The sequence below is a fragment of the Pteropus vampyrus genome, unplaced genomic scaffold (genome assembly GCF_000151845.1).
Source record: "Pteropus vampyrus isolate Shadow unplaced genomic scaffold, Pvam_2.0 Scaffold172, whole genome shotgun sequence".
In the NCBI taxonomy this organism is placed as follows: Eukaryota; Metazoa; Chordata; class Mammalia; order Chiroptera; family Pteropodidae; genus Pteropus; species Pteropus vampyrus.
The window spans coordinates 161702-187409 of NW_011888953.1; the positions used below are offsets into that span (position 1 = coordinate 161702).

The 25708-nt window shown below is 36.1% G+C and overlaps 1 protein-coding gene across 1 annotated transcript in view; it reads right to left on the reverse strand.

Moving 5' to 3' along the window:
- Positions 1-6131: 6131 nt before the first annotated feature.
- GHR (growth hormone receptor) overlaps positions 6132-25708 on the reverse strand; it is a 228708-nt gene continuing 209131 nt past the window's right edge. The window contains exons 9-13 of the mRNA XM_011370701.2: positions 22180-22358; positions 17288-17453; positions 13973-14063; positions 9427-9496; positions 6132-9113 (exon numbers count right to left, since the gene is read on the reverse strand). Coding sequence (XP_011369003.2) covers positions 8148-9113; positions 9427-9496; positions 13973-14063; positions 17288-17453; positions 22180-22358 — 1472 coding nt within the window. The 3' untranslated portion in view covers positions 6132-8147. The remainder of the gene's footprint in view (positions 9114-9426; positions 9497-13972; positions 14064-17287; positions 17454-22179; positions 22359-25708) is intronic.

Below are 25708 nucleotides of genomic sequence, written 5' to 3' on the forward strand. Positions count from 1 at the left end.
TATCCAAAATGTCATCATCTCAATATGTAATCAAATAAAATATTTTAATGAGATATTTTATGTTCTTCTGTTTTTGTACTAAGTTTTAGAACTCTGGTGTGTATTTTACACCTATAAGACACATGTGGCTAGTGGATACCATATTGAACAGCATACTTTTAGATTATCCACCCAGGACCCTCATTCAACAAATGGGGAAACTGAGGCCCAGCAATGGACACTCACTGGCTCCTGGGAATATAGGCTGCTGGCTTTATCCTACATGACCCAGCCATGTAAGGCATCCATGGTCCTCCACTGCCCGCAAAGTAGCCCTCAGCACAGCTCCCATACCTGGCCTCCCTGGGGAGGTGTTGCCCACACATGGATCAGGCTTGAGGTGGTCTGCACAGTCTCTTGTATTACTGGCCCGTGATCAACTTCTGAGGGAGAACCAGTTGGAAGCATGGGGTTTATAAGCAGGGAGGAATACTTGGGGTCTGCTTCTTCTCTTATAACCCTTACACTAAGTGGCTGGAATAAGACCACGGATCACCACCTTTCTGCACAGCCTGGTTTGGAGATGTTTTGGTAAATAAGGAGAGAATCAAGAAATTGACTTACCCCAATTCACTGTGTCACTAGTTCAAGGAGGTCTATGATCTATTTCTGTTCAGTGTTTAGCAGCAAACTTGGAGCAAAGGGGAGAGACACAAGATGAAATCATCATGGCTGTACAGTGACTCAGAAGCAGACATTTGGCAATCTTTATTTTTCCAAGATATTAATCTAGATGGTTGTCCCTGAAGGTCTGGGAAGATAATGCTGTGTTATGTAAAGATTAGCAATACCGATTGCGAACTGTCTGCCTGGATTATTAGTAAGGGCTAACTAACTGGCTGACGTTTGTTATCATTATGTACATCTAATCTGGCACAATTATTATTTAGAAGTAGGATAGCATGATCTCCGGAGCGAGAGGGCTTGTGTTTGCAACTGGTGAGTTTGGTCAAGTTAATTAAACTATGTGTGTCTTGGTTTCCATATCAGTAAACTAGGAATAATAGAATCACAGAATTTCCCACCTTGGATTGTTGTGAGGATTAAAATAAATTCATGTATGTAAAGTGTTTAGAACAGTGTCTGGTGCATGATAAGTGCTTCATAAATGTTATCTAGAAATGCCTTCTAGTTATTATAAAAATTGTCATCCATTAGATGGAATTATATAAGGTTGTGTAGACTCAGTGATGTGCAGGAGCTGTTCATGCAGTCTTATGAAATTCTCTCCTAACTTTGTGCTTAGTGATGAAACATTGATAGCTTAAAATCAGCCACATCAGGAGTATTTACATCATGGAAATTGGCAAATACTATATATCTGGACACTCCCACTCCCTTCCCAAGAATTGGTTGTTAAACACTTACTAGCACACCACTGGCTATGTTTATCAGAAAAAGAAACTTTTGGCTTTAGCAGATAATTCTTCGGATCCATGGATATTAAAAAACAATTTTCCATTTTCTCTACACTGTGAATAGGATCAGAATCTTTCCCCCAATCAAGCTTCATTGTTTTCAGAATACTGGACTAGTCAGAAAGTCTCTATCACTTACTGGATAATTAATTTTGGGAGAATCTCTTGGGTTTTCTGAACCTTGATTTTCTCTCCTGTAAAATGTTGAAAGTAATGTCTGACTTGCCTACAATGCAGATATATTATGTTTTAAAAAAATACATATGAAAGTGCTTTATAAAAGCAAAATCCTATGAAAATCATTTTTATCACATGATATCTAAAGGACAGCTAACAAGAATCATCCCACTTCTGATTTTTGACTATAGTACTATTGGGAAAGCCAATAGGCATACAATTTCTTGACAAATTATTTCACACTTACAGAAAATGCTGATAACATCTCTTAAATGCCCACAGAGCAATCATGTAGAAATTCTTCTTTAAAAAAATCAATGGAAAATTGCTTTTCCATATATCCCTACAATGACTGCTTCCTGGGACTACTGTGCAAAAATCTATTACGTTTAAAGTTCCATCTGGGTGATTTTTTTTTTTAACTCAGTAGAGAGAGTAAGGACTGAATTATTTTTGTTCAGGTAGTAATGGATACATATTATTCTGTAGCTTCAGAGTAAAATATGCTCCTTTTCATGAAGCGTGATATAAGCATTTCTCAGTGTTGTAAGCCTTACACTTCAGAGAAAACAAGGTGCAATGAGACTGAGAATTTGTTAATTGTTGTTAAGTCTCATGTGTTAATCATTCTCCTCCAGTATTCCAGCTGAAGAGAGGGGGAAATTCAAAGTCTGTTTCAGCAAGGAGATAGAAAGTCATTGTCACAGGAAAGACAAAGAATGCTCTATGACCTCCAAGCCCTTAGAAAATGTCATTTCATATATGAAAAAAACTAATGTACCTGAGTTGAGATGAGAAAAATCTGTGGTTATTTTAATCATACAGCTGCTTTGCCTTTTATTTTATTGTTTATAATTAAAAATTTTTTCAATTACATTTGACATATAATATTGTTAGGTTTAGATGTACAACATAGCGATTAGACATTTATATAACTTATAAAGTGATCACCCAGTAAGTCTAGTACCCATCTGACACCATACATAGTTATCACAATATTATTGACTATATTCCCTAAGCTGTACTTCACGCCCCTATGACTGTTTTTATAACTGGTAATTTGTACTTCTTAATCCTTTCACCTTTTCACCTATCCCCTCCCAGCCCGCCTTCCATCTGGCAATCATGTTTGTTTTCTTTATGTATAAGTCTGTTGTATTGTGTGTTCATTTATTTTGTTTTTTTTTAGAGTCCACATAGAAGTGAAATCATATGGCATTTGTCTTTCTCTGTCTGACTTATTTCACTCAGCATAATACTCTCTAGGTCCATCCATGTTGTTGCAAATGGTAAGATTTCATTTTTTTATGGCTGAGTAATATTTCTGTGTGTGTGTGTGTGTGTGTGTGTGTGTATCACATTTTCTTTATGCAGTCATCTATTGATGGGTACTTAGGTTGCTTTCATATCTTGGCTGTTGTAAATAGTGGGTAGCGAACATATATCTTTTCAAATTAGTGTTTTGGTTTTCTTTGGATAAATACCCAGAAGTGGAATTGCTGGGTCATAAAGTAATTCTACTTTTAATTTTTTGAGGAACCTCAAAGCTGTTTTCCATTGTGGCTACACCAATTAATAATTCCCCCAATAGTGCATAAGTTTTCCTATTTCTCCACATCCTTGCCAACACTTATTTGTTGATATATTAAGGACAGTCACTCTTACAAGTGTGAATTGATATCTCATTGTGGTTTTAATTTGCATTTCTCTGATGATTCATGAAATTTGGCATCTTTTCATATGTCCGTTGGCCATCAGTATGTCCTCTTTGGAGAAATGTCTATTCAGATCTTCTGCCCATTTTTTAATTGGATTTTTTTTGGAGTTATTTGAGTTCCTTATATATTTTGTATATTAACCCCTTATTGAACATATCATTGGCAAATATCTTTCCCCAGTCAGAAGCTTGTCTTTTCATTCATTGATGGTTTCCTTTTTAGTTTGATATAGTCCTATTTGTTTATTGTTTCTTTTGTTTCCCTTTGTCTTTTATGTTTTAAGAAGTTTTATTGAGAAAGTAAGTTTAATGGCATCACATTAAGATGCTTTGTTTAGATTCACATTCATCTGAAATTTATTGTAACTTTTTGTGCAGGCCTGCTCCTGCTTGTCTTCTTAGAGCAGCTTTTTTTCCAAGCATTTATAGCTATAGTAATGAGAACCTCTTTACCACACTTTCCATTGTTAAATGATTAGGAAATAATGTTAAACAATTTTTTTTTTTTTAAACTATAGAAGCTTTAAAATGTCAATATGCACTCTGGCTCTCTCCCAGAGGCATAGGTGGTATAAATGAAGTGTTTTCAAAACTTACTTCAGCACAGAATCACTCATTTAAGAATATTTCAGGGAGCAGGTATGCCCCAGAATGCATGCTGATACACACATCCTAAGCAGTTGTTAGGGGAGCTAACAACCAGAGTGAATCATTAAAAGTGGCTCAGAAGAGGGATCAATCACTTAAGGATGGGGAGAATCAGGGTGGGAGGAGCTTCATGAAAGAGGCATTTGAACTGGGCCACTAAGGATGAGGTGAATTTCAGCAGGCAGGCTTGGTAAGGGGGAGATTTTCAGGTGTGGGGAGAGACATGAGCAAGGACATAGAGATGGGAGAGCACACACTTGGTTCAAGGAGTGGCAAGTGTCTCTTGGTGCATCTGCAAGGGGATCTTCTTCTGTTCAAATAAACATCCCCAGATGACCACAGACCGTGCTTGGTCCCAGTCTACTCAAGACAATGTAGGACACTGAAAGCTATGCCTATGGGGTTGGAACAAGAGCTATTGGCTCTAATGGGGCGTGGGCATGCTTTCAGTGTCCCCATAAGGGACATGCTCAATTACAAGAGTCACCATACTCAAGTCCAAAGAATTTGGAGTTTCTCCCCATGCAGATATAATTTACCAGTCAAAGGTCATTTTTAACCGTGAGCAATTTTGCCTATGTAACACAGTTGACGTAATATACTTACTAGATTTCCAAGGGCACAGAGCTTGAATGTTTGCCAAAGTTCAAATTCTTATTCAGAAGCTGTGCCCTTTGCACACAGCCCTTAAATATTAAACCTGCAAACCTGCAAAGGCAGTTGGGCAAATCATGTGGGATCTTGAATTCCAGATTAAAGAGTTTGGATTTAAGTAACTTCTTATTTAAGTAATGTCCCTATTTAACTGGAGAAGTTTTAAAATGTCAATAAATTTAAGAAATTTCCCTATTTCTTACCCTAAACAGGGAACATGAAAAGACATTTAGTATTTTGATATAAAACTATAGACATAAGTAAATATTGTAACACAAGAATAGATTTCAGTGTTAGAATATCTTAGAACCACAGAGAAATTTAAACCAGGAACACATGTGTAGCCATCTTCGCTGTGACGTTAATTTTCTGAAATAGAAAGGATTGTGCTTTTTCAATCTGCAGAAGTAAGCAGGCCTTCTCCATTCGCTCCTGATACCTTGAAGCACCCATATAAGTTTATGGGATAAACTTATAATGTCATAAAGCTGGTATAGCACATGTAAGAAATAAGTATCTGATGCTTAAAATGGTAAGCCTATACTGGTTTTGTGAACGTTAAAGCAGTATATGTTCCAATATCTTAGTGAAAGAAGAAACATGATTTTCCAAAGCACGTTTCCAAATAAGAAAGTAGGAAACCCTGAGACTCTTCCCATGGTTCTTTCAGGTGATGGAGGCAAAAAAGGCTGAAGGCAGCAGGTAGAGAATTTTTCTTCTGTATTGAATGCAATCCCTCTAGTATTATGAAAGTCGTGGCAGTTTGCATTCAACTTGCTAACGTAATAACTAGATGTTCAGTGGCCTTTGTGATGCCACCACAGAGTCCCACCTCTCAAACTGGAGCCTGCGCATAAGGCTGTGATTTAGTAGGGAGCCCGCCTGGAGACTCATGTGGAGGAATCTGTGCTTCATGTCCTCCCCGCTATCCCAGGCTCCTACACAACCTACCTAACAGGCCTCCCTCCTAGGCCTGACTCACCTGCTTCCCATGATGACAAGTAGCTCGTCTGACAAACTGACGTGTGCTGATGTGTGAATGGTAGAGAGAGAGAGAGAGATGTTTCACTTCCTTCTGGGCAACGTGCTCAAGCTAGAAATGTAGCTTAAAGACTCAAGCACTGCTCTTCCCCCCACCTCTCCACCCCACACACACGTCATGCAAACTATAGCGCGTCCAAAACACGATGCTAAGAGCCTGAGAGGGCACAGTCCAGGCAAACCAGCAGGATATTTTTGAGCTGGGCTCCTGTTTCCTCAAAAAGAGAGGTAGGGAGCTGCTTCCTCTGCATCTATATATTCTATCACATAACAAAAATCTTTATACCCATTGCCGATATGTTTAAACCAATTGTGCTCAGGTTCCCTTACGACAGGAACTCAGTTTGCAGTCTGGTTAGGATGCTTTTCATGTGGGTGGGTGTTTGATAAGAGAAACAGACCATCACGAATCCAAGAAAATAAATTTATTAAACTTTGAAGGAAAAAAATCCACAGACATAAAGAAAGTTAAATATAAACTGCAGGACACAACTAGTCATACTAGTGAATAATGGCTTGTGTGGCCAGCAAAGTACCAAAATGACATTCTGAGACTGATTGAGGTATTTAGCTATTTTTGGCTATAGAAATGTTGTCAGCCTATTGTGAAATAGTACGATAGTTTTCCCAAACACACAGTTTTAAGTTGAATTAGGTTCTACATTGATGAAATTTTATATGAAACTAAATTACGTAGCTATTAGAGAAAACCATAGCAGCAAAGTAGCAGAAAATCTATTGAACATCTATTACGAAGTAACATGTTGAACTTTAAACACCCAATTCTAGCTCTTCACTGTCCTTGTAAGAAAGAGGGACTTTAAATTTACCGACCATTAGGCTTGTTTCCTAAAAAGGTCTGAGCTAAATGGCAAATTCTATTTAAGTTAAAGCTAACTTTAAAATTTTATTAATCTTTTTAAAAAATACTTAAAATGAGAACCATTCTTCAGTGACTGAGATAAGGTTCTTCTCTTTGATAAACCTTTTGAGGAGCTATCACGATGCTCCTAAAAATGATGTTAAGGTTATTAAGAGATGGAAAAATAATTTATAAATTATTCAGTCCCCTTTTTATGACTACCTGCTTTGAGGCTAGTCCACTCAGAGGGGAAATAAAAAATGACGAAACTTATTTTACTACTTAAAAAAAAAAATCCTATACAAGGTTTGGTGAGGAAGATAGTTTTTGATATTGGTTTAAATAAATTTTGCATCATCTGTGGGGATTTACAGTCTTGTTTCTTCTGTTTCTTGTTACTATAAATAATGAATATATGTCTGCCTATTGGCTGTGAAACAAAAACCTAGTTCTTGCTTTTATCGTTCTATTATTTGGTTAATTTCATTTCAACCTGCTTCAACTTTCAAAATGCTTCTTGCGCCTTTTTTCCCTTCTTAGGTAACTACGAAAGAAAACCAAGTCCTGTCTGAGGAGATCCTGCTGCAGAGGCTCTAGGGCTTTCCTCTCAAAATCTGCGTCCGCTAAAGAACTGTCCCTCTGCAACTGCAGTCCTTCAGTGTCCTGGTCAATGTGAACGAGCTATAATTTCTACTTCTCTTAGTATGTAGTGCTCTGACATGAACTGAAATTTGGGTAAGAAAGGGGTTTTTTTGTTGTTTGTTTTTTGGTTCAAGGTGAGTTGAACTGTGCAAACATTTTAAAGTTTTCTAAACAAATATTTGTTTAAAAATTCAGGTAAGAGGAGCATGTTCCAATAACGCAAGTAATTACAATCACTTTAGAATTGTTTAAGGAGTTCTGGGAAGTATAAAAAGGGCCTTTAAAAAACTAATTTGTTTATTTGTTTTTCTTTAGGTGTACTGACCAAAGCATTAAATCAGCTTTAGACTGTAGTTGCTACATTCTTTAGACGGGTCTGCATGAACTACAGTACACAGTGTGTAGTGTAATATAAAATAGCCATGCTTGTAGTGTAAATTATTAAAAATATCTTTATCAATTTTATGTCAAAATAAACTTTACATATCCAAACTATTTTTGTCTTCTTACCTATAATTTTAGTTCCCAATTATTAAAAAAAACTAACCTGTGCTATAATTTGCATTCGATTTTCCTGAACTGTAAAAGCCACCTGATTTTTCGCTTTTTCAAAAAGCATGATTTACTATACATTAAAAAACACAGCCATTCAATGCTTAGCATCACAAAATTAACACCCACAATAACAAGACAATCACTGCCATTAAACAGTCTTTGAGACAATTCTTTAAAATATTTACAATTCACAACAGGAATATCTATCTGATTAAGCATTCTTATAATTTTTTTTTTAATATCATGTTTCAACATTTCAGGAAAAGGCATTTAGAATCCACAACCCCCCCACCCTCCCGCCAAAAAAGATTTAAACATTGTTTTGGTTTAAGCATTCATGCCCCAGCCAACTCTTTGCTATTAAATATTTAGCTCACGGGAAATCAAAGAAAGGCTACGGCATGATTTTGTTCAGGTGGTCTGTGCTCACATAGCCACATGATGAGAGAAACTCTTTGTCAGGCAAGGGCAAGGCAGTCGCATTGAGCACGAGGCCCTGCGGAGATTGTACTATATGAATGGAAGTATAGTCTGGGACAGGTATCTCAGAACTTGGAGCCCGTTCTGTCCCAGACCTCCCAACAGTAGTGGTAAGGCTTTCTGTGGTGATGTAAATGTCTTCCTGGTTAAATCTTGGCTCTACACGTGATTCGACTTCGACGTGAGGGGCCACAGCGATGCACTTTTTGGCATCTGCCTCACAGAAGTAGGCGTTGTCCATGATGAAGTTTGCTTGGCAGAATGAGACCACGTCTGGATGCATGTCACTCTGGGATATCCCTGCCTTATTCTTTTGTCCCGGAGATAGGACCACACTCCCTGCTGGTGTAATGTCGCTTACCTGGGCATAAAAGTCGATGTTTGCCAGTGAACTCGGATTGCTTAGCTGAGTATGGGAAGCTTGATGAGTTGATTCAGTTCCACCAATAAGTGGTCTTGGTTTGTTTTCCTCTGCTAGGATAACACTGGGCTCCTGAGTAGCAGGGGTAGCATCATTACATGGTGGGTTATTTTGATTCTTCATGTCAAGGCACAAGAGATCTGCTTCCCCTTTTAACCTTTGTGGCTGAGCAACCTCTGAGGTACCATCACCCACCTCACTGGCATTGAAATCAGTCTCTAGAATATCAGGTTCATAACAGCTGGTACGTCCAGAGTCATCGTCCTTCGCCCCAAGGATATTAAGCGATTTCTGATGGTCATTGCTTAGAAGTCTGTCTGTATCTGATCCTTCAGTCTTTTCATCGGGGTCATCAATATCTAGCTCAATGAATTCAACCCAAGAGTCATCATTGTAGAATTCAGGTTTATAGTTGTCATGAATGGCTAAGATTGTGTTCACCTCTTCTAATTTTCCTTCCTAGAAAACAAAAGATGAAGATCTATGAAAAAGAACTCATGATGATTAAATGATTAAAAAACCATTTAGAGACTAATTATGGTTGCAATAGAGAAATAGTAACAGAACCATAAAATTAAAAAAAACACATTAGTGAAGAAGTTTTAAATATATGACATTCTCATAATGTTAAGAGATATGGTATTTAAAAAAATTTTCTCCAGAAGTGGTACAAAACATGGAATATGTTACATATATCTTGCAAAAGCTCTCTACACAAGATAACATTCCTCAGGTACCATTTAATTAGTGTTATCAATAATTTATTAATTACCTTGAAGAGATCTGGATCAATTCCTTTAATCTTTGGAACTGGAACTGGGGGCAGAATCAGCATCTTAATCCTTGAAAGCAAATAAAATTTTGTTTGCTTATCTTAAAAATTGCACATTCTCTTATTTTGAAAGATAGACATAAAATATTGGAGTACTATTACTTATTCCAAATATTCTGGTACTTTATAATTGGAATATGAGAAAGGGAAGAAAAATATTAGGCAGTAAATGACAGGGAAAAACTATGGAAGAAAAAAAGAACAAAAACAACAAAAAAGCCTTTATCTGAAGTCAATTTAAATAAAACATGGTTTTCCTATCTTTTTTCTCTTAATACCTTTTATCGACAGCCAGTATTAGTATTTGGGAGTAAGACATTTAATTCTGTATGAAGCCAATTTCCATTCCAGTTAAAAGAGAGGTAATTTTAATGTACAGTTCATCATTATTTCATGGAAGGAAGGAAGGAAGGAAGGAAGGAAGGAAGGAAGGAAGGAAGGAAGGAAGGAAGGAAGGAAGGAAAGAAGGAAGGGAAGAAAGAAAGAAAAAAGGAAGGCAGGCCTAGAAGGAAGGGAAGAAAGAAAGAAAAAAGGAAGGCAGGCCTAATCTACATGGAGCCAAATTAGGGTGGTCTGGGATAATTTTGCACCACATAGCTCACATTAATTATAAAATTATATAAGGTAATGTAATTAACCACGGTGTCACTGCAGGGTTCATTTCACTTGGGACACACTAAATTTGAACAATCTCTAACTAATCAGTATTAATTTATATACATAATTCTATGATGCACTTAAATTTTGTTCTAAATCTTTAAATTACTTTTTGACCATAATTCATATCAATGTCTGTCTTGCCTGTTTTGTGCCTCATTGTATCACCAGCACATAGAAGGTGCTGATTAAATCATTTATCTATTTTGTTAATAGTGTAACTAGAGTTTGCTTTAAAATCAACATTGTAGCTCTAGAAAAAAGCTCAGAGGTTATAAATTCCAACCAACTCATTTTGTTGTTTAAAAAAATGTCAAAATCCTAAGTGTCAGAGATACACTCTTGGGCAGGGATGGTAACCTGATTTTTGGATATCAGCTGATAGTCCACTAATTGTGAATGGACAGTCTAGTTTATTCAGTAGGGAACCCTTTTTATGAATACTGCCATTGCTTTTTTGCCTAACCCAAGGAATAAGACAAATTTCATTTTATAAGTTGTTTTGAGTAGCCTCCATTAGGTTTACTCAGTGGGATAAGTATTAAAACAAACTGTTACTGATGAATACAAGATATAGAAAAAATACAAATTATTAATAATAACTACCATTTTTTGAATGCCTCTGATATATTTTGCACTAAGCTATGGGTCAGCCAATGATGGGCTGTGGGTCAAACCTGGTCTGCCCTCTGTCTTTGTAAATAAAGTTTTATTGGAACACAGTTATGTCTATTACTTATTGTCTATGTCTGCTTTCATGCCATGGTGGCAGAGTTGAGTGATTGTGACAGAGACATTATGGCTCAGAGAGCCTAAAAATTTAGTGTTTGGCCCTTTATACAACGAGTTTGTCAACCTCTGCACTAAACATGTCATGTAGTCCTTACAACTACCAAGGAGGCAGATGACGTTATCTGTGGAAAGATCCAGAGGTTAAGGAACATGTTCGAATCATGCACTAATACTTGATACAGCTGGGGCTCAAATCCAAAGCACCTGACTACAAAACCTAGGCCTTCACCTTCTACCATGCTGCTCTTATTTGATTCTGTATTTCTAAATGAATATTTCAAACAATCAAAAACATACAAAAATGTACCATAACCCTACTTATAGGAAGTGAAGATCCCCTCTGTCTAGGGCTTGACTTTTATGTGTGCCTCTCCTTTTTGATAATGACGCTTTTAGGTACATGTTGGCAGTTAGCTTCCCAGGTGTTGTGGGTGACCTTATGCCAGAGTGGCCAATTTTGTGGCTTTTAGGGCCCAAGAAGGCCATGCAAATGAATGAAGCAAGCCAGTTGCATTGTAATAGGAAGGGGTGGGGATGCTGACCAATTAGAGAATATATGCCCTTCCCAAATGGGACAGCTGGCCTTCTGCTTTGGCATATGTTGCCATGCGGGAATATCAACCCAGTTTCACCAGAACTTCCAGTTCTTAAAGATAATCTGGAAATCTAAATCTTTGTGTGAAAATTTCCTATACGTTGTAGCAAAACCTTTAATTCACAATTGAAATAACATAAAATAACAAAACATGGATCAATCTGCAGGCTGAATTTGGCTTGCAGGTTGCCAGTTTATACTTCTGTTCTGTGCTGATTCAGTTTTTTTTTTTTTCTAATTAGTAATAGTTCAAAGGCTGCGGGTGAGTTGTATGGTGGAAACAACAGAGTAGAGAATAAAGATAACCTGGCATGAAACTATGTTTGTGACTTTGCTGTCATTTCATTCAAATCCCAATTACACTATAAATTTTGCTAGAGTTGATTCAATTATCTGATTTAAGAAAGGAAGAAAGGGAGAAGTAGCTTGGATTGTGGAGTTGAAAAATTTCAACCAAAGACATGGAGGACCTGAGCCTGTTATAGTACGAAGGTTATGGGGAAGGCTGACACAGCACCTCATTCTCAGAGTATTATTTTAAATTGTTAGAACTACATGTTCTTTCCATACCTGCTGATAACTATTTTCTAGCATTTCCTATACTCATTAGAACACAGAAATTTAGACATGATAAAAATTTTATGGGCAAATAAAAGGAAAAATATAATTCTACAAAGAACTTAATTTAGTACAGGAAATTTGGAAGCACAAAAAAGATATCAAAAAATTTTACAATTTGGTGATTTTTGACCAAGCTTTATAGTTAAGAACTTCATTATTTATAGAAAACATTCTTTAGACAAAAGTTTATATATTTTCTTTGAAATCCTATTTGTTGAGAAGATACTTTTTCTTTCTTAGCTAATATAATTTAACTACATAACAAATGTTCTTGGCCTTCACAATGACTTGAAATTGATGGCTCATGTTAAGAGTAAATTACTTTATATATATAGTGGTTTTATCTACTGTAGTTACATATACATTAGCTCTTCAACTGTACAGAACAATTAATTCAAATTAATCAACAGAATCATTTAGCTCCTTTGTTATTAGTTATATAAATTACTTAAATTCTAAAATTTTATTTATTTACTAATTTTCCCCCAAACAACTGTCTTGCTTTATAATAATTGTGTCTACAAAAGAGAAATGACCCTAGAAAGTTAGATGCAAAATGAAATTCTGCAGAGTGAATTTTGCTTTCTCATTAATTGAAATAATAAAACTGGAAATGACACCCTACTAAAATAACCCTTTCTACATTCACTTGGAGACTTTTAGCATGCTTGATACTCTAGAACCTCAGCATTCTGAGAATTCTTTCTATTACAATTCTGTTTTAATGTTGACAAATGCTATACGACTTCAAAAACAAATTAAAAAGCTTTTACAGTATATTCGCATAGATTCTATTCTGATCTGTATACGCCTCTTGGCTTCACTTGAAGAACCTTTGGTTCTATTTAGGTAGGGTGACCAACCATCTCTGCCTGGATTTGCTGGGACACAGAACTTTTGGTGCTAAAACCAGGGAAGACCCAGGTAAACTGGGAGTGTTGATGATTCTAGTGCTTGGTGAAGTGGCAAGATTAACTTATGGGATTTACAAATACTCTAAATGTAAGAAAACTGGCAATGAGTACCAATAAACTTTCCCGTATTTTGTATTAAAATTTTTTATAGTCTGTTCTGAGTTTCTTTTAGGAAAAAAAAAAAATAGAATGATAGATTTTACAACTCAAGGTAAATTTAAAGGTCATATAATCTCTAACACCTTCATAATACCCATGAGAACATGAAGGCCCAGAGAGGTTAGGGTACTCAGCGAAGACCAAATACAGTGGCAGAATATCTGGAACCTTAGTCTTTTCACCCCGAGAGAATGCAGAAAGGAATCTCTTCAAATTTAGGAAGGACTTTAGCTGTGTTAACAAATGCAGGTGAAATAGTGAATCATAAGTATCCAAATAATTTAAACAAAACTTGAACTTAAGTGAAATTGCTATCATATGAATTCTAAAAAAGATTTTTTAGATTGATATATCTAGGCGGCTTTAGTTTGGCTCGTACATTAGAACTGTGTCAAACAGCCAAAAGCACTACCTTGTGGTCCTGAATGAATGCGTCACCTTGTTCAGGACTTTGAAGAGGTGAAGAGACAGCTCTGAGAAAACAGTTTTGGTATGGAGGCTCATATCACAAGGTATGCAGTCACTAGCCTCAGCCCCTTGATGTCCTATACAACTCAGATAGAACTAAAACCTGTGCATTCTCTTTGATAAACACAACAAAATAGTAAATGTATAACTAGAAATAATGTTTTCCTGAGTTAAATTTTCCACTCACGATTAGCAAAGAAAATATCAAACAACAAATGGAAATACATATGGAAATCTAAACGACTGGCAAAAATATCAAGGTAGAGTATTTCACACCTACCTTTGCTGTTTAGAAAATATGAATAAAAATAATATCACCGTTAGCCCAAATATTCCAACGATAATAATTAAGAACCATGGAAACCGGAAATCTGAAATACATGAGAACAATAGCTCACTCATAGGATTATGAAGAGTCGAAGTTTACATTTCACTTTCCTTTTTCACATAAAAATATTTCCTAATTTGTATTCATCTAGTAAAGTCAGTGATTTCACTTGATAACAACTAAAATAGAATGCAATGATTTAGAAATATTTTCTGTTCCAAGAACACTTCGTCAAATCCTTTCACATTTAAAAAAATCAAAATAAACAGCAGTTTCAGCACCATCCACATTCACAAAAACAAACAAACAAAAAACTGCTTTAAGCATCTTATGTGTCCAGGCAGTTGTCACTACAGCCTTAAGCTCTGGGAAAAAGTTCTGCCAGTTAACATGCTACTTTACCTAAACAATGTCTACTCGGTTCCTTTTTCTTTTCAAGGTGTGGTGATATTTTTCTATCCTCCAGACTGAGGGTTTATCAAAAAAGATGGGGGCAGAGATTTTATTTTTGAATCATGACTGAAACTTTTTAGACAGGCAGAGCATATTATTTTACAGTTAAAAAAAATTCTTTGAGAGAAAAAGATCACTACTAGGGCTCCCACCTACAGATTTTAGTAAATTTTGTAGCAGACTTGGGGGATCTGTTTGTAAAACTTCTATTTTATTCCTTAAAAACAAGTGCCTACCAGCAGCCTTGCAGCTGGTTCCTACTATTCTTACCACTCTGGCAGAGGTTAACAGCTTTTTTTTTTTTTTTCCCTTGGTCGCTTAAGTGGCTAAACCATGTAAAAAATTTTTATTTTATTATTAGGTTCAAGTACACAGTACATTGGATAGACATTTATACAGTTTATGAAACGATCCCTCTAATTGCTCTTTCTCTCCTCTGGCTCTCCACCTAGCCATTACATTACTGTTGACTCCATTCCCTGTGCCATGCTCCCAATCCCCGTGCCCAACTACTAATTTGTACTTCTTTAACCCTTCACCCCTTTCTCCCAGCCCCCATACCTCCCTCCTCTCTGGCTGTCACCAGATTGTCCTCTGTTGTGAGTGTGTTTTTGATTAGTTTGTTCTTTTTGTTCTTTAGATTCCACATATAAGTGAAATTGTATGGTATTTATCTTTCTCCGTCTGACTTATTTCACTCAGCGTAAGAACCTCTAAGTTCATCCATGTTGTTGCAAATGGTAGGATTTCATTTTTTTTTAATGGCTGAGTAATATTCCATTGTATATATAAACCATAATTCCTTTATCCAATAGTCTTGTTGATGGGCATTTAGGTTGCTTCCATATCTTGACTATTGTAAATGGTGCTGCCATGAACATAGGGCTGCATAGATCTTTGCGAGTTATTGTTTTGGCTTTCTTTGGATAAATAGCCAGAAGTGCAATTTCTGGGTTAAAAGGTAGATTCATTTTTAATTTTTTGAGAAGCCTCCAGACCGTTTTCCATAGTGGCTGTACCAATTTGCAATCCCACCAACAGTGTGTGAGGGTTCCCTTTTCCTCACATTCTCACCAACACTTGTTCTTTGATTTATTAATGACAGCCATTCTGATAGGTGTGAGGTGATATCTTAGTGTGGTTTCAATTTGCATTTCTCTGATGGTTAGTGACCTAGTGATTTATTTTCTGACATATCTCCTCGGGCAAGGAAAATAAAAGAAAAAAAAATGGGACTACATCAAACTAAAAAGTTTTTGCACAACAAAGGAAACCATCAACAAAACAAAAAGACAACCGACTGAATGGGAGGAGCTATTTGCTTATGATACATCTGATAAGAGGTTAATATAAAAAAATATATAAAGAACTCACACAACTCAACAACAAAAAACCAGACAATCCAATTAAAAAGTGAACAGAAGACCTAAACAGATATTTCTCCAAAGAGGAAATACAAGTGTCCAATAGACATATGAAAAGATGTTCAAGGTTAAATGCTTTTTAATTTAAAAAGATAGGCGGAGTTTACCTTAACATTGTTTTATTAAAAGTAGGTTTTCAACTGTAATATTTTTTCCTCATTTTAATTTTCTCGTTCAGTTATTAAAATCCCCAAGGGAGATATTATGAGCATTGTAAAGAATTAGTGGGGAAGAGAATATTATTTGTATCTTGTGGTATTTAGAGTTTTATATCAATGACATATTCAGGAACATAACATAAAGCTAGTGCTTCATTTTCTTCTTTTATTTTAACACGGGAAAAAAAAGCCATCATAATAAGCTTAAAGGGTGTATAACAAGTGTACTTTTTAAAACAGAATTTCATTATGTCAAATTGTTTGAAACAACAATTTGTTGAGTAGAGCTTAGAAGAAAATGGAGGTATAGATATTTTCATTGAAGTGTTATTTAGTTTCATGAATTCTACCTGTACCAGAAATATAAACTTCATTTCTTTGTAGAATACAAAATACAGAAATATAAACACAGAAATATAAACTTCATTTCTTTGTAGCTTGTGATTGTTTCATTAAGAAACCTCACCTCCTCATATGGCCCTGTAAACTTCTGTGGAGACGAGCTATAGCTGATTCTCATTTGAGAGGGATACTATTTTATATACTTAATATTCATTGTTAAGCAGCATTGTTTATTTCTGTATCCAAAAACTTTAATTCTTTTTTTCTAAATTCATAGTTTTCATTTCTTTAAACTTTAATTATCTTTGTATTTCTTTTATATAAGATCTTTGAATGTTCCATGTCATGCTTGAACATAACTGGCACACTACTTATTAAGCCTTCTCCAGGTAAAAGCTACACCTAAATGTCCTAAAACCAATCAGCACCTGCCTGACTACCGATGCTGACTCAGTATCAGGCTTTCTCTTAGATAGCATATATTACATCTGTCCTTATAGATATAGAATTTTTTCATTATGTACTTAAAAAACATTTTTTTTCTGATGATAAACACCAATTAACTCATTGTAGAAAATTTTAGTATTATAGAAACATATAAAGAAATAATCACCTGAAATTCTGATATCTAGAGGTAACCTTCATTATTATCTTCCCTTCTCTAACTTCCACCTATCCCAGGACTTTTCATGAATTAAATAATTCAAAAATGAAATCTTTTTCCAGCTTTTTAATGGATTCCTGTTATAGAGAGTGAGCTCGAGGTCTCTCACACTGAGATTTGATGGTAATGTATTTTGATCTGGACAACACCCTAACAGTATAGGGAATGTATCACTGTATGTTAATGAAAGGCATGTTAGCTGCCATTTTAATCTTTTTTTTTTTACCTTCTTCACATGCCAATGGGCTCATCTGTGGAAGTGTTACGTAGAGCACCTCACTGAACTCGCCATATTTTTCAGAGTTTCGTTGCCTGGATCTCACGCGCACTTCATACTCTTTATCCAGTCTCAACGAGTACACTGGAACTGATGTTGACAATACAGCGTCCATCTTTCAAGACAAAATATAAAACTTATTGGTTAGAGGGTCAACAACTCAATGCAATAAAGTTTACATGGTGTTTCTGTATTTGTATTCAAAATGAATTTCTGTAAAGTAAGTAATATTTGAAAAAGCGCTGGAAAGGGTTGCTATTTAAAGAAAGATTAAGGCAAATAACTTTACAAAGAATCATTTGATAAATGGATAATAGGATTCAAATTTATTTTGGAATAAACCCAAAGATATAATAATAGGCTTTTACAGAAATGCAGCCATATCTTTGAATAAGTCTGTCATATATTCTAAGATAAAAAGCATAATAAAATTATTATTGAAAACAACAGAACTATAAAGAAGACTACAGATATGTTGCCTATCCTTTGGGACATTAAAATTTTGTATAAAGACGTAAGGACAGAAAAAAAAAAAACCATTTTCACACCAAAACAAATTATAGTCATTCTTAGAAATTCTGGGTAGTCATTCATATGATCATAGAATTAGAAATAGTCCTAGGAAAATCATAGTTGTCTTGATTGAACTTTCAAATAATTCTGTTGGAAGCAACTACATACCCAATCTGCTTGTTCTGGAAGGCTTAAAGTCATCTTAAAATAGTTTGCTATTCAAAATCTGCAAAGAAAAATTCATAGGAGTCCCACAACACTTAAGGCCAGGATATTCTTCTACTTTCCTGGGGAAGGGTCAGTGAGGCTATTAGACACATCTCTATCAAAGAAGTGGACCCAATTAATAATTATGTTTTTCTCTACGTCAAATATTCAAAGCAGGTAGGTATTCAATATGTGCTTTTTGTATGTTTCCTGGTAGAACACCTTGTTCCTGTTTATAAAAAACTAACAACACTCTTTCAATAGCATAGATTTTTCACATAGATTCTCATAAGGTGATTTACTAAGTCAGAAGCTGGACCTTCTTCAGTTTCGACAACAAATTTTCCTTTTGCCTCAATTAGTTTTTATTCACAAAATATCCCTGTTTTTCCCCATGTATGCGTGGGATGGTAATTTTGCATCTTTAAAAGAAACTTCTTAATATATGGAATACTTGTATGCCTAAAATGTTTTTTTAAAGATAGGATTCTGAATATTAAACATATAATTAAAAAATATATTTTAAAAGCCTATGTTTTCTCGAAGCCCTAATTTCTCTGTTATTTTCATCAATGTTATTACTTTACAGATTTTACTAATAACAAAGCCAGAAAGGAGCTCTTGGTGTTTGGCCTATGGTCCCCTCTCCGTCTTCTCTCAATCCTGCACACCAGCCACATGACACTCAGATTTGCTCACACAGCTCCCACCACCACACTGAAATCTGCCACCTGCCTGTGTGAGGATGCCTCTTCTTGGGCAATCCTTAGTGTAAGGACTGCTGAAATTCTAAGACGTCTTTGCTGGCACATTTCCCTACTCCATCCTGCCAGATGCTACACATCATATATTACTTCTTGTATTTCACTGCTCAGAGTCACTGCGGAAAATTCTTTGGGGGCAAATAATACCTTCATTATCTTCAGGTATATAGAGGGTGTTCAAGTGACAGCCCATGTGTTGTAAATAATTCTATGCCACCCATTAGTCCTTAAAGAACCATAAATTCTTAACTTGGTTTAACAGGTAAATAGTTGTAAGAACTACTTGGTCATTAGTATTACTTTTATTTTCAAGAGATATTTAATTAAAAAGAATAATACCAAATTCGATATTGCAAATGGTAATGTGCTCATTTCTGATACAAGCAACAAATAACTAGTTCTTTCCCCTCTGCTTTCAAAACTCTCTTCTTTTAATGCTTATGATGCTTTTGCTCTTAACCAATTAGATTGTGAGTTTCTTCCAGATAGGTCAATTCTTATGGATAGGCCCTTTATATTCATGACAACTCTGTTTGAGACCCATGCAAATGACCAAACTTATAAACACCACGAACACATGACTTCATTTATAAAAGGTAAGTACATATTAACTGATCCCTTTGGACTATCCAATGCAAATTTTTTAGTAGTGGACAATGCAAAGTGCAACAAAGCCAGATTGGGAGACAGCCCTGAAGGGTCAATTGACTGAGTCCCAGGCTCCCATGCTCTGGCTCAGGGTGTGAGTTTCATATCTGTGCCTTGGCTACATAACTACATGCCAGGGAATTTCAGGCTTGAAACTATGATCAATAAATGTATGAATGCTAATGTTCTGATTTATGTATTTTCCTTTTCTAAGCTGTCAAACGTTTTTGTTTCAGGGTTCCTTCATACTCTTAAAAATTATTGAGAATCTTAAAGATTTGGTTTATTTGGTTTATACCTATCACTATTAACCATATTAGAAATTAAAACTGAGAAATTAAAAAATGCTAATTTTAAAATTAAAATAATAGTAAGTTTATTTTATGGTAACATAATATATTTTCATAAAAATTATTGTACTTTCCAAAACAATACAATTATAGAGAGAAAGGTGATACTGTTTCACATTTTTGCAAATCTCTGTAATGGCTGGCTTAGTAGAAGATGGTTGTATTTTTACATTTGCTTATGAATTAAATCTGGTAGGATGTGTTTTAGTTGAAGTACATGAATAAAATCTGGTCTCACAGTTATATAGTGAGGAAAAAGAAGGATATTTTAATAGAGTTTTTAGATAATTGTGGATATTCTTCTTTAGCACTTAACACCCAAACTCAACAAGTGCTATTTTCTTAAAGGTTAGTTGCAATGTGGAATCTGAGACTGTACCAATGAATCTTTAGTATGTCATTATCTTAAAATCCATCATTCTATCTAGTACTTTGAATGGATCATTTTCCCATATGTGATTTGGGTTACATCATCTATTGGTCATTTAGAAAATATAGGTTCACTGAGTTATGCAGATTTTCTAAATGTACACATTTTATTAGGCTATATTTAAAAAATCACTTTCACTAATAGTATCACCATTGATCTTATCAGGAAAGTCTTCAAAGATTAGGAAGCTATCAAGCTCACAGTTGCACAGTTTCCCCAAATTCTAATTTTTCCCTTGAAAGCTCAATTTTTTTTCATTGGCAATAAATATTGTCAATTGTTTTTCTTGAAGTGATAAGTGCACTTCATTCTTTTTCAAGAAATGTTTGCCAGATATTTGCCAACTCATATATGAGTAAGTATTTACCAGTTTGTCAGCCATTCTTTCAAGTAAAACTGGTGTCCCAAATGGTGTTCTCCATGCAAAAAGCAGCTAGTTCAGCTGGCAACTTAGCTGTTTAGGTGTTTTTTCTGAAGACGACCATCAGTACCTTGGTAGGCAGCAGAAGTGCTTTATGTGTGCTTCCCAGGAATCATGCAGAATATTAAAAGCTATGTACTCAAAGGTTGATATTTAATAAAATTAATAATTTTTACAGTTTCATCAAGCCATTCTTATGTGAAACTGTCTCTCCCCTCCCCCTTCTTACTGTGAGTGCTTAGCGGCGAACAACACAGTGACTATCAGCGTGGTTTGGTACTACTGCTTTGATGTGTGCTAATGGTAGGACAACAGTTTCCCCACCACTGCTTTCATACCATCAGTGCAAATCTCGACACAAGATTTGAAAAAAGAAAGTAACATTTTAGTATTATTGTAGAAATAGTTGACCTTGTGGACTCCCTGAAAGGGTCTTAGGACCCTCAGGACTCCATGGTTCACACTTTGAGAACTGCTGCCTCAGGGTACCTAGTACAGTCCTTTGTGCATAGTGGTTATTTCAATACCTGGTTGCTGAATAAATGTTTGATTATAGCTTGAATTTAGAAAGTCACGTTTGACTCAGCATCCAACCAGGCTTTTTTGCACCAAGTTACAGAATAGATATCTAAATTAAAATGATTCCGAAAACAGAAAATCAAAGCCCAATATTTAACTGTTCAAAGATGCTCTAAATTTAGCTTTCTTCTAATGACAAAATCAGCTTCTTTTTCAGTGGGTCACTGAATGGACAGGGCCTGGTGTCTCAAAATTCTGCGTGTGCGGCTATGCCAGGCTGCTGGGCATGACCTGATGACTGGCCAGAAACCACTTGACTTGGCCAGAGCTGTGGCTGTGGTTAGACTGATTTAGAATTAGTTATATTGGGAGCAGCATGATAATCCTGTTTTTCTTCTTCTTGTGTGCCATGTGGAATTTATCTAAGCGCTCAGTTCCCATACACTTGGCAAAAAGTGAGGAGTTCAGAGGTCAACCAGTACCATGCTACTTGCCTACATAAAAAGCCTCTTAGCTTGATTCTCCTCTGAGGTACTTAACAAAACATCCTTCTGAAACCTCTAAGGGACAAACTCCCTCCCTCTGCTTCCCTCCTGGAGTCACTTAAAAACTTATTTTAATGGGGTCTTATAAGTAGTAGCAACTAAAATCACGAGAGAATATTTAGCCATAGCTCATTGTTGACCTTGATCATAACCCTTCCCATGTTTGGCCACATCCTCAAAGACAGCTAAGTGGCTAAAGTACACAATTTTGTTCTAAAGTTAAACTGAACACCAAGGATGATGGGGGAAATGGGTTTCCTTTCCTTCCATGGGCTTCGAAATAAGCTCCATGTAAGTAACTGTCTAATGTTGGACAGAATTCCAAGACGATATTTTACTGATTACATTGGTTTTCCTTAAATAAGAAATTATGAAGCATATGGCATGGGCATGTGGTATTAGGTCAAAAGAAAGATCTAATTATAAGATGTAATAATATCTTACCATCTTCCACTGGGTCTCATTTATTTCTTTGTATTGCAGTTCATACTCCAGGACTATCCATCCCTTCTGAACATCTGCATTGGGTGGTGGTTCCCATCTCACTTGGATATCCGCATGAATCCCCGTTAAACTGATGTTCAGTAAAGTCCAGTTGAGGCCAATGGGAGGATCTGGTTGTACTATGTGTTTCAGTGGAGAATTAGTACACAAAGAGACACAGCTAGATATTAATAAAATGCTTTTTTTCTGAAGAGACCAAATTTCTTTAAACATTTTTATTATTCATACTCTCTTAATTCTTCTAATATCCCTATTAGTATATTCCCACTTTATAAAAGTATCATTTTTTTACTTAAGGATGATCTGCTTTTAACTTTAAAAAAGCCCCTACAAAAAAATTCCTTTTTCACTCTAAAATTTTATCTATAATTTTTCTTAAAGATCTGCCAGGTCTTACATTTCTTTTAGCTGTGATAGAATTAATGCTTTGAGATTTTGGCAAAGGAATTCATTTAAACTGAAAACTGAAGGAACAGAGAGTCAGAAAGACCTATAGTATTTAAAGATGTGGCTGTTTTGGAACGAGGAGTAGAAAAATCTTTTTTCTTCCTAACTGTTTATGACCTGAGATAAAGGCTTTGTCTTATTCATTTCTGTATCGCTACCAGTACAACCCTTCCCAACACTCAACAAATGCTCCTTCACTAGGTTGTCTCTCTAGCCACATGTGATCATTTCTTCAGACTAAGAAGGAAGGCATCACACTGTTCTCTCCATTCAGTGTTTTCTATCTAGCACTTTTCTGCATGTGTACAATCTGGAATAGTGTTTTGCTTAGTTTCTGCTCATGTACTGTACATTCTCAGGTAGATCTGTTGCATTCTGCCAATTAAGACCACAAAGACCGCAATTTCCCAAAGGTTGATAGAAATATAAATCTCAAAGTTAGGAATTCTACCTAAATTTGTATTCTAGACAGTCCCCAATAAATTATTGCTATTTAGGTCTCAGTACTGAGGTTTTCGCTTGCAGGTAGAGAGTACAATTTACTTTTTCTTCTACTATGTGTGGACGGTCACCTACAATGTTGCAGAGTCTGAGCCCCCAAAGTTGATAAGAGATAAGCCTACAACTATACACCATGAGGAGCTCTCACTGGCTGTTAAAATTTGTAGCTAAAGGGAGTAGATCTTGTATCCAACCAGAGTGGGAACACTTACTGTGAAGACACAAGCCATTGGCCACTATGAAGTGGACCCCACTTAGAAAAAATAAAGTCCGAATTTGACATTTTGAAAATTAAATTGGAGGCGTTTGCAAAATAGCTAAGCTACATATGTTACATATTGATTGTAATACCCCTCCTTTCTGGATTTGTTGGGGATGGATGAATTCTGATAACCCAAGCTTAACCACTTAAGTGACTGAACTATTAAAAAAAAGTTTTATTAAAAAAAAGTTTTTTGATGAAAATTTTCTAAAACTATTTACTCATGTCACATCTTTAAAATTTCCCTACTTTAAACAGATGAACAGGGTCCTCTTTGAGAAGGATCCTGTTCTTCTCACAGTTCTACGCATAGTACTCTCTCCTTTACCTCTACACTTCCTCGTGGCATACTTGACAACGCCTCTGAGACGTTTAAAAAGCATCTGAGACTGAAGACATCCCCAAAGAAGCCTCGCCTTCTCCCCAGAGCTTGCTCTGCTTTTGTCTCCCTTCTCTCAGTTAACAGTGACTCCATCCTTCCAGGCACTCAGGATAAAAACAGAGAACTTCTCCTTGACCCCTTTTTCTTGCTGCCCCACATTCTTTCAGCTGTACTTTAAAGATATTCCCAGAATCCAACCATTTTTCACCACCTGCACCTCTACAACCTGGTCCTAGCCATTATTATTTTTTTGTACATCTTGCTGTATTAGCCTCCTAAAGGGTCTCCTCCTGTGGTCTTTGTCCCCCTTCAGTCTATCCTCAGTACAATCTTCAGTACAGTTATCACAGTGTTTATCTTCACACTTAAATTAGATCATAGCGCTCATGATTTAAAACCCTCCAAAGGCTTCTTATCTCACTCCAAGTGGAAGCCAAAGTCATTACAATGGCTGAGAAGGCACTACAGTTTTGACTCTCTTATGTCTCAGATCTGGTCTCTCACCATTCTCCTCCCCACTTGCTCTGTGCCAGCTCCTTCCCCCATGCTGTTCCTTAAGAGAGAAAAGGCATGCTCCTACTTCAAGAGCTTTTACCCTTGCTGTACCCTCTTACTGAAATGCCCTTCCCTCAGATATACAAGATCGTCCTCTCATTTCCTTCTTTACTCAAGTGTCATGGTCTCTGTAAAGTCAACTCTGAAAACTCCATTTAAATAAGCAACATCTCTAGTACTTCCATTCTCATTCCCTGTTATTTTTTCTTCACCAGGATAAAATCCTATGAGAGCAGACATTTTCTGTCCTTAGCACCTCAAATACTGCCTGGCCCAACGAAGAGACTCAATCAATATTTGCTGAATAAACTGAATGAATGACGAAGGTCTAACTAATATATTACTTTAAATCCAAAGACCAGCACTGTGAGTTAGTACTAGAATACATACGTAACACACGAGGACACTAAGGCCTGGGATTGACATCTTAAGATCCATTAGGGTCACCTCAGTTCTTTGCCACCTCTCACTCTCAGCTCCCTCCTTCTCTGCTATTGTAACTCTACCTGTCCTCATCTTTTGCTTTGGTCATCACAAAGTCTTCTACCTCTGAACCTCTAGTTTGTACTACCCCAATCTACCACCCTCCACACTGCAGGAAAATGAATTTCCCTGAGACTTTGAAATACAATGGGGGTACTGCAGAACATCGAGAATAAGAACACAGACTCCGGAGCTGTGCAGTCTAGGTTCAAATGTCAGCTCTACCTACCAGCTGTTTGATCTTGAGCTAGTCATTTACCTGCTCTGAGCCTCAATTTCATGATCTATAAAATGGGGGTTATAATAAAACCTATCTCAAATGGTTATTATACTTGAACCATGATAAATGCTTTGTAAGTGTTAGTTATTACTATTACTATCCTCAGGTCATTTTCCTGCTTTAACATCCACAAATGTACCCCTTGGCAGTAAGATAATGTCTAAATTCTTTTGTTGGCTACACGAGAACACTGATGATTTCTCTGGCAGATCAGTTAGGTCTGCCTAACTGTTCCTGAGCCCCTGAATATTCTGTGCTGTTTGTCACTTTTGGAACTTAGTAGATAATGGAAGACACAGTCCATTTTGTAGACCTGGAAACTCCAAACGATGCTTTAAGAAGTAACTGGACTGTCACCATCTCTGTGTAGCCTTTCTTCACCTCTCAGGACCAGTCAATCATTGACGTCTTTGGCCTGCTATGCATTCCACATCTACCATGCTGTATTGGAATTATTTGTTATTATGTATTGCAATTATTTGTTAACATGCCTATCTCCTCAACTCGACTGTATGTCACTCATTGTGTAGCTACCACACCTGGGCACAGTACCGACATA